Source organism: Sceloporus occidentalis, unplaced genomic scaffold (genome assembly GCF_023333645.1).
Source record: "Sceloporus occidentalis isolate IW3139 unplaced genomic scaffold, rSceOcc1.0.p SCAF_20, whole genome shotgun sequence".
Taxonomy (NCBI): Eukaryota; Metazoa; Chordata; class Lepidosauria; order Squamata; family Phrynosomatidae; genus Sceloporus; species Sceloporus occidentalis.
This window is the reverse complement of record NW_028317000.1, coordinates 3,730,484-3,740,532: the sequence shown is the minus strand read 5'-3', so window position 1 is coordinate 3,740,532 and position 10,049 is coordinate 3,730,484. Positions and strand designations below refer to the sequence as shown.

Here is a 10,049-nt window from a genome sequence, read left to right as displayed (position 1 = left end):
AGGATAAAAAAGAAATGTGAAAATTCCTTCTTTCTGCTGCTCTCTCTGTCTCTCTTTGCCCCCCTCCGCGGCCATATCGTTTTTGGCCTTTTCTTTTAATTTTAAGAACAATCTCTGCAGAGAACGGAAGCACATTCCTCCTGCAAACCCCAGTTTTCCAGATCCCATAGCAAACAGCTTCCTAGCTGCCAGAGGGAAAGTACCAGAAAGGAACGTAACTTGTAAAAAGGCGATCTATTTTAATGGTGAATCTCCATGACTCTCTCTATCTCTCCCCTCCCTTTAACTTCCTGATTTTGTGCTTTTACTTTGAAATGTTTGCAGTTAAACGTGGCAGCGATGTACATAATGTGTGTATATATATATAAAAAAAGTAAGATTATAACATAGCAAAACAAAACAGGTTGTTGAGCAGGACGGATTTTTTTTCCTGTTTAGGTGTGTTTCCCCCCACCCTCCTAACCCCTTTCTTTTTGTGTTACTTTTGCATTTCACCTGCTAAGTGAGAAAAGAAAATTTGAAATAAAAACCTGTATTTTTTAAGGAAGCGTTAAGTGTCTCGTATGAAAGGCAGGCCTTTGGAAGAGAGGGAAGCAGAGGCTGGGTTTTGGGAGCCTAGAGGCAGGGCTCAGGGTGATCCAACCCTTCTTTCCCAGCTGTGCTTTCGGGCAGCAAATACAATTATCACTAAATGCTGAATTGGGTTTGCTTGAAAACGTCTTCCCTCTTGGGCGGCATGGGCATGTGTGCCCCTTGAATGCTTCCCCTTCTAGATCTCCATTTCGACCTTCCCAGGGGGAAAAGAATAGCATCCAGCAGGGAGAGAAGAACACAATGTCCTCCTTGTATTCCTTTGGGGCTCATAGCATGCTTACAGAGCGGCCTCTTTGCCCTGGGAAGCGCAGGTGGGGCGGGCGGGAAGGAAACCACCTCCACGTAATGCCAGCAAAACGCCACACAGACCTGGCTTAGTTTGCGCAGACGGCGTGGCGGGCAGCCATTTTGACAACCCTGTAAATACATTGATGTGCTTTTTAAAACAATGACAACAAAAAAAAAATATTTGTGACTGTTTAAAAAGAGTTGGATCTCTGGTTTGTTTTCATTTCAAGTGTTTTTTCCTTGCGATAGGCAGGATTTGCGAGAACACGGTGTGTTTTGGGGTTGCGGGACAGAACGGGGGGGTACGCCGCCAGACCACCTCTGAATTGTACATTATCACCTTTAATAAAAAAGCACTAGTTCGATTGTTTTGATAAATCTTCTTGTAAATATAAGCCCTCTGTTAAGTGTCCCGTAGGTGCTTAGCAGGTTGGGGCGGCTGTGGCAGGAGAGCAGCCTCCATCCCTTCCTGGCCCTGCGATCCCGAACCGGCGCTTTCTCCGTCTGCAGCAAAGCCGTGGGGCGGATGATGCGCCGTGTTGGATGTCGGGGGGAAGAAACGCTGCAGCGGATGGAAGAGCCCCATGTCAAAGACCAGAAGACAGGAGCTGCTGAGGAAGTGTTGACTGTGGTGCATATTTGTTTCAGGAGCTTCAAGGCAAAATGGAAGCGAAGCAGTAAACCTTCGAGGTTCATCCCCTTCCTCCTCCCTCTTCCTCCTCCTCCCCATATTTTTGTATTGTATACTAATAAAGTGTTCTTGACTTGGTGTGGCCTCCATTTCTCGGAGACGGGGAGACAAGTCTTTCTGCATTCCCAGGTCATGCACTTTCAGAGAAGACATCCTCCATCCCAACCTGCGAGGGCAGGTTAGGTGAGGGTTGGTGGACTCTGTTTGTGGGGGGGTCAGACTGGTCATAATACATTTAATTCTGAGCTGAGATTGTTTTGGTTCCATATTTATCCTTAACTGTGGCCAGGTTTCTTTTTCCCCCTTTCCCCCGCCTGATTTACTTTTCCCTTTTTGGTTTTTTTATGTTAAAGCTTTTAATGACACATTATAGGAGAGCAGGTGAGTTCTTAAAACTCTGGATTGGAGGGGGCTTATAAGTCGCTTTTCGTCTGCAAGGAGCAGGTCTTTGCTGGGGCAAACCGAATGTTAAAAAACATGGAGTGAGGCCTAAGTCCGAACATTGAATATGAACCGAGAAAGTTTGGATGTAGAGCTGGAAACATTCCTGTTCTGAAGTTACCGTCTCTGGACTTCTAAAGTAGTTTTCCAACACTGCTTTAAAGCATGCGTCTTCCATTCTTGGTGGGGAAAGCGTGGGGGGTATTTTCCATTGAGGCAGAAAGACCACAAAAGTTATTTTACGATGTGCTCCTTTGTGCATCTGTTAATTGAAATCGATTTATTATTCATCTTGAATAGTTTTTTCCTATTCTCAGGGTCTTAACATCACAAGGAGCAGAGCCCTCTCTCCACAAATTGTGATTCATTGCATCCCTGGTCAGCTTCGTTTTCTATCGCCTCCATTTTGTAATTTGAGAGTTACGATAAGACTGCATAGCCGCAGCTATGGAGCTTTTCTCCAGGCTCAGTTTGAAAGGAAACCCCATTGGGCTTTTTTGTTTGCTTTAACCTATGTAAACGGGGAACAGCTTACAACCTTAAGGAACCATGGCTTGTACTGCTTTATTCTGCTCTGGGAAATCACTTGGGGAGCAAGGCAAGAACTGGCTGCTCCAGATTTGTCTATGGCTTAGGTTAATTTTCTCCCCAGAACTGAAGTCACTGGCTGAGTAGACTTTGGATGAACAGTTAACTTACTGCAGCGTACCTTCCAAGGGTCGTCTTTTCTAATTCCCTGGAGGATCCATAGCTAAAATCCACCTTCCTATGTCTGTTTGGAAACCTCCAATGGAGAGCCATCCATCTTCTGAGGAAGTCTTGCCGTTACTGAATTACCATTGCATTTAGTCAAACCCTACTTTCTTGAATTTACCAACATACCTTGTCTTATTCATTGTCATTGTAGAAATTAGAACATGGTGGGGGATGCATTTGGCCCTAAAATGCCACCCCGCACCCTGGGCAGCAAAAAGGACAAGCAAACACAACTGAGAACGGATGCCGGTTGTTGGGGAACTATCACTTCTTGTAACTCTTGGCCAGGCTGAGGTTTGGGGGGGATGGCAAGATGGACTCTCTGGCCCTCGGTGCTTGCCCACCTTGCCCTAAGAGAAAGTAGGGGTCAAAGGGCTCAGGCGAGAAGTACGAAGACCTAGGTAAATTAGTCAAGGCAAAAAGAGCAGAGGGGGGCTTTGGGGAATCGATGGGGGTGTGCAAAAGAGCCATGGAAAAGTGTGGGAGGATTGGAGAACTGGAACCAGGCTGGCTGTGGTGGGTGGGATGGCATTTGTTTTGTGAAGGATGCTTTTGCCTTGCCATTAAACTTACTAACTGCTTGATTAAGGTTTTGGAGCAAATGTGGAGCGGGGGGCAATCTGTCTTTAAGTGATCCTCATTGTGAGAGTAGCGCAAGAGTGTATTGTCTCTTTTGGTCACGGGCAAACCTTGCTTTTTCAACAACCGCCTGAGGCCCAAGTCTATGGAAAGCTTATGCTACCCTTTCCAGCCTTTCGTAGCTGTTGCAACACCCATCTGCCTTAGCCAGTGTTCAGGAATGCTGGCAGTTGTGGCACTTCGGCCGCATCTGGAGGGCTGCCGTTCCCAGTCTTGTTCAACTTGCTCTCTAGTATATAGCGATACGGTCAGACTTCCAAAAGTCTGTAAGGTCAAGAACTTAGCAAGCTTTTCAGTCACGCAACAACCCCAAAAGGCAGAGCACTGTTCAGAGTTTTGCATTGATTAGAATTATCAAGTCATCCTGGGGACAAATTGCCCCAAAACTGCTATTTAGAAGACAACTTAGCAGCTTCATCTACTGCTCTGTCAAATTAAAAACTCAATGGCTAGTGGTTTCAGAGACTACGTATTCTTACAACATTTTGATAGATTGACCCTTGTCCTTGTGTACAAGATTCATTGAGCGATGGATAAAATGCATAAAAAAGCCACAGCCTGAATCCAGTTAGTTTCAACTAGAGAATTTAAGCATTCCTGCATAGGCCAGGAGTTGGTTAGCCTTTGGGATCCCTTTCCAACTTTTTGGGTTCTCGGTGCATTGAATCAATGGGATGTGGCAACGTATTGACTTACCATTGACTCCAGTGAGGAATGATGTTCAATTTAGGGTCCCTAAAAGTATATTTAATGAAAGGGTATTCCATAAGTTGCATTGGCTTCAGTTGAACAGATGTAGGATGCCTTTAACTCCCAAAGGAGGGAAGGAGGGAGGAATTCTGCCTTTTGTGTGTTTGTTGCACCATGGTTTAATGCCCAGAATCATGCATATTTCATATCAGTGTGCGCAGGTTGCTACCTTGAAAATGTTTGCTTTCAAGGAAAGGGCTTTAAGGCTTTAGTTGGAGGCGTCTCCCTGTCGGTTTGCTTTTCGTACATGTTTGTTTACTCACAGAACTACAAAACCCAGACTTCCTTAGCATTGAGCCCCATGGTGGTTAAAGCGGTGCCAAACTGGATTAATTCTGCAGTGTAGATGTAAGGGACCTCATCCCTCCTTTATTTTTTTCTTTTGAGGTAGTGTTTTGCTGGTACTAGGCCTGTGTGTTGGACAGTTGACTGCATTGCAGTCAGCATGCTTTAAAGGCAGAGCAGCAGGCCTGTTTCTGGTCAGTTGGCAGCCATGCATTCTGCTAATGGCTCAGGAGCACCCCTGTTTGGGGTCAGTTGGCTATTAAACATTAAAAAGAACAGCTGGTGGGCTGTTCCTGGTCAGTTGGCTGCTCCCCAACGCCACCCAGTTTTAAAGGCAGAGGAGCAAGGTTGTTCCTGGTCAGTTGGCAGCCATGGAGGCAGCTGCTTTTGTGGAGTTGGCAGCCCCAGCGGTGCTTTGAATGAGACTTTGATAGTGATAACTGGCTCGCTCGGTTTGTTTCTCCCTTCTTTGGCGACGCAGCCCGGAACCTCCCTTCGCGGGTCCTGGTTCCCGGGGGAAGAGAAAGAGAGCGGGACCGTCCGTCTCTGCTTTCTTCCCTTCCTTCCGGTAAGCACCGAGCGCCCCCATTGGTCCAGCCGAGCGGCCAATCAGCGGCCTTCGAACGTTCGCGGGCCACGCCCACCCCTCCTTTCCCGCGGGCGGGGCTCTGTGAGGAAGCGCTGTTTCTCTTGTGTCACGTGGGAACGCAGCTCCTGACGCGTGTCTCAGGGAAAGATGCGGCTCCTTTGGCCCTGGAGCAGGAGGAAGGCCTGGGCGGGGAAGAGGGCCTACTGTGGGGTCGGTGGGCTCTGCTTCCCCCCTTTATTTGGAGCGGGCTCACTGGGGGAGAGGGACTACAACTCCCAGAATCCTCCTCCAGCCAGTGAGGGGAGATAGAAGGAGTCACTTTTGGGAGAGGGACTGCAGCTCCCAGGCTCCATCCATTTTGTGGGAGGTATTGCATCTCCCAGAATCCCCTCACAGCCAGTTGGAGGAGGGGCTGCAGGTCCCATAATCCCCTCCAAACCTTTTGGGAAAGCCACCTTAGCCACTTGGAGAGAATTACATATATATACGTGTGTGTATATATATATATATATCCCACGCTTGTCTCTGGGGATGGACTGCAACTCCCAGAATCCCCCTCAACCAATTAAAGAAGTCCCCTTTGTGGGAGAGACTGGGGCTCCTAGAAAGCCCCCACTGCTCAGTTTGGTGGGAGGACTTTAGTTCCCAGAATCCCCACCCACCAGTTAGGAAAAGTTACTTTGATAAGAGGAGAGACTGCATCTCCCAGAATCCTCTCTTTAGCCAATGGGGGGGGGAAGTTCCCTTTGTGGGAGGGACTTGAGCTCCCATTATCCCCACTTGGCAAAGGTTAGCCTTGGAGGGAGGACTGCAATTCCCAGAATCCCCTTTGTCCAGTTGGAGAAGCTGTCTCTGGGGAAATTCTGTAGTCCCTTCCAAAAAAAGTAACTTTGTCTGGGGGAGAGACTCTTAACTGAGGGGAGAGGGGGGATTCTGGGAATTGTAGTCCTCAAAGAGAACCTATTCAGGTACTTGCTATTGCTAATCCTCGCTTTTTTCAGGGATATATTTAATTGCTGTTTAATTGGTTTCTATTTCAATGAAGGTATATTTTGCTTTTGCTTTTTCATTTGCTTGCTTTTTACCAATCTAGAGGCTTTGCTTCACTGTATAAATAAAGCATAATAATATTAATAATTAACAATAATAATGTTTCTGTTTGTGAGAATGAGACATTTAATGTTTCTTTATTACTACGCATTATTTTAATGTAATAAACATTTTAAAAAACCAACTTTAACTCTGTAAGCAAATAGGTTTCGGCTTCCAGACTTTGCTCCAATAATAATAATAATAATAATAATAATAATAATAATAAATTATTAATCATAATAAAATTATTTATATACCGCCTTTCCAAAAAGATCAATACTTTTGCTATTATTATTATTAATTTTTAAATACAGAATCATAGAATTCTATGATTGTATAATTAAAATTATTACCATTAATAATAATAAATTAATAATAATAAATTTATTTATATACTGCTTTTCCAGAAAGATCAATACTTTTTCTATTATTATTATTATTATTATTATTAATTTTTAAATACAGAATAATAGAATTCAATGATTCTATAATTAAAATAATAAATAATAATAAAAATTAATAATAATAAATTTATTTATATACTGCCTTTCCAAAAAAATCAATACTTTTGATGCTATTATTATTATTATTATTATTTAAATATAGAATCATCTAATTCTGTGATTCTATGATGCTGTAATTAAAATTAATAATAATAATAAACTAATAAAAATAATAATAAATTAATTTTGATACTGTTTTTCTATAAAGAGCAATACTTTTGCTGCATTCTTCTATCCTTTTTAAAATCTCCCTTTTCCTGAAAACAATTGTCTTCTTATCCTATTACGTCCCTAAATTGAGATAAAAGGCAGGATATAAAAAAATTAAATTAAATTATTAATAATAATGATATTTTGTTTATTTATTTCTCAGGCAAGGGTTCTTCCTTCCCACATCGCTGAACGCCTGGCATTTTACGAACAGCTCAAAGTGGCCGCTGAGGAACGTCGCGCGGCGCGGGCCCAAAACCAGAGACGCCCGATCCAAATTTTGCTGCCGGGGGACAAGAAACTAGAAGGGGAGGCCTGGAAAACCACTCCGTTTCAGGCTGCCTTGCAGATCAGGTGGCTTTTCTGTTTCTTAATTTAAATATCTTTTGCAACTCTATGGTCAAATGTAAAAAGACCCCTCTCCCCTATATATGCCATATGTGCCATATACCTACGTGACGATTCTGCCCACCGTTATTGTATTTTTGGATTTTAATGCGGGTAACTTTAATCTTAGTACTGCTTAATCATTTTTTAAGTGGGGGTGGATATTGTATATATTGTTGTATCGTTTTAAGGTTGTACTTTAAATTATTATTATTGTTTAAACAAAAAGCGGGATATAAATAAAAGTTTTATTATTTTTATTATTATTATTATAAAACTTGTTCCCTGCTACCTTTCCTACACGCCTCTCATCCATAAGGATCAGGTGGGTTTTTGACGTCCGTTCTGCACTCGCCCCTTTCCAGCATGGTTGCTCCTCGAGGGGTTTTAGTGGGCAAAAGAGGTGTCCAGGTGGGAGAGGAACTGGCAGCAGTTGCGAAACAGGGTTAGTAACTTACAACTCTCTTATCTTTGCAGCCGGAGTCTGGCCAAGGGGGCTTTGGCGGCGCGGGTGAATGGGACCCTCTATGACCTGGACCGCCCCCTCGAAGGAGACGCCATCTTGGAATTTGTGGACTTTGATTCCCTGGCCGGCCAAGCGGTCAGTATTGGATTAGGCTCAGTTCTTTGTTATTATCCCCTTATTTATTTTACTTATATTTATATATTGATCCATTTGTTTATTTTACTTATCCATGCCATGCCTTGAGGTCTTCTGCGGAGGCACTTCATTCTTCATTCATTGCAGGAGTGCTGGTGGCACAGTGGTTCAATGCCTGTCCTGCAGCCACTCATTCAAAACCATAAGGTTGCGAGTTCAATACCAGTGAAAGGGCTCAAGCTCGACTCAGGCTTGCATCCTTCCATAGGTTGCTAAAATGGGTACCCAGCTTGTTGGGGGCAATTAGCTTACAGTTGCAAACCACTTAGGGAGTGCTTAAGTGCATTGATAAGTGGGTATAGAAATGTATTTGCTATTGCTATTGTGATTCTGTCCCTCGCTAGTACATCTGCTGGTGGCTGCCCCCAGTCTCTGCAACCTGCTTCCAAGAGAGGCCAGCCTGGTGCCTTCTAGCTTTCCACCCCCATCTTTTTATTCCTATAGGCCTTTGAGAATTAAATCTTTAGCAAAATGAGCCTTTTGCAATGTGCTGCATCTTTATGTGTTGTTTTTAATGTGTTTAATGTGATTGAGACTCTCCCCAAAATGCATGTAGAGGGGGCTTGCTTTGAGGGAACCAGATCAACTTCACTGTGTCCCCCTCTTCCTCTGTCTCTTCCCCAGCTCTTCTGGCATTCCAGCGCCCATGTTCTTGGGGCTGCCGCCGAGCGTTTCTATGGGGCCCTCCTGTGCCACGGCCCTAGCACTGAGACCGGCTTCTTCTACGACATGCATCTGGACGAGGAGAGGTAAGATTGGGAGCGCGAGGGATGTGGATTAGGATTAGGAGCATCTGTCACTGTGTACACTCACTCTGAAGTTTTAAGATCTGCTGGGAGGACCTTCCTTTGTCTCCAATCAGTGAGAGAAAAGGATGTGGGAGCAGGGCCTTCTTCACAGGGGCACCCCTTTTGTGGAATGACTCATTGGTGCCAATGTTGGCTTTATTCCATCTCTTGTCGTTTTTTTGAAGCTGCATCCATATCTGGACACATACCTGGGTTCCAAGTGTTTCTCATTTAACAATATGTTTATAGAGAGAGACAGTGTGGTGCAGCGGTTTCAGCATTGGACTCCAACTCTGGAAGCAAGGGTTTTAAGTCGCCTTCCACTCAGCCATGGAAACTCACTGGGAGACCTTGGGCAAACCCGAATCAATACGTTCCTAAGAGCATATTAACGTATCGATTAAGGTTATCTATCCTATCGCATTACTGTCTGAAGTTGTCATTACCAGTTAGTGTTACTCCCTTCCCCATCATCTGCTCTCTCTTGTTAGGCAAAAGCAAACCTTTTACCTAAAATGCATATCAATTTAAAAGGGCAAATAAGATACGCATCAAAACAATCCACGTTTAAAATGCATTGTTTGGATCTGGTTAAGTCAGAAATGATTTGAAGGCACACAACCACAAGAAGTGTGTGTTGCATCTTTTCTAGCCACAAGATGTCCCTACTAACTTGGTTAAGGAAAGAAAAAGGTACTCACAGCCGGCTGCTTAAACTGGAGAAATTGGGAAACGGTTTTGAAAGAAGAGGAAATGACAAAGATCAGTAGAAGTATAGTGTCTAGATTAAGGGAAGTAAAAGTGCCACTGTATTCTGCTTTGGTCAGGCCCCACCTGGAATACTGTGTCCAGTTCTGGGCACCACAATTCAAAAAGGACATTGAGAAACTGGAGCCATGTGTCCAAAGGAGGGAGACTAAAATGGTGAAGGGTCTGGAAACTATGTCTTATGAGGAACAACTTAGGGAGCTGGGGATGTTTAGCCAGGAAAAGAGAAGGTTAAGAGGGGATATGATAGCCTTGTATAAATATTTGAAGGGATGAAATATTGAGGAGGGAGCAAGCTTGTTTTCTGTTGCTCCAGTGATTAGAACACGGAACAATGGATGCAAGCTTCAGGAAAAGAGATTCCAGCTCAACATTAGGAGGAACTTCCTGACAGTAAGGGCTGTTCGACAGTGAAACAGACTCCTTCCTCTGAGCATAGTGGAGTCTCCTTCAACAGAGGCTGGATGGCCATCTATTGGGGGTGCTTTGATTTAGATTTCCTGCATGGCAGAATGGGGTTGGGCTGGATGGCCCTTGCAGTCTCTTGCAACTCTATGATTCTATGATCCATATATATGATAATAGCAGTCTCGGTTCTCCATTCCAG

General features: G+C 44.1%; 1 protein-coding gene across 1 annotated transcript in view; it reads left to right on the top strand.

The window, feature by feature from the left end:
* Positions 1-4,965: 4,965 nt before the first annotated feature.
* LOC149301773 (threonine--tRNA ligase 1, cytoplasmic-like) overlaps positions 4,966-10,049 on the top strand; it is a 30,169-nt gene continuing 25,085 nt past the window's right edge. The window contains exons 1-4 of the mRNA XM_089483286.1: positions 4,966-5,243; positions 7,002-7,192; positions 7,703-7,826; positions 8,511-8,635. Of these exons, the coding sequence (XP_089339412.1) occupies positions 5,181-5,243; positions 7,002-7,192; positions 7,703-7,826; positions 8,511-8,635 (503 nt within the window). The 5' untranslated portion in view covers positions 4,966-5,180. The remainder of the gene's footprint in view (positions 5,244-7,001; positions 7,193-7,702; positions 7,827-8,510; positions 8,636-10,049) is intronic.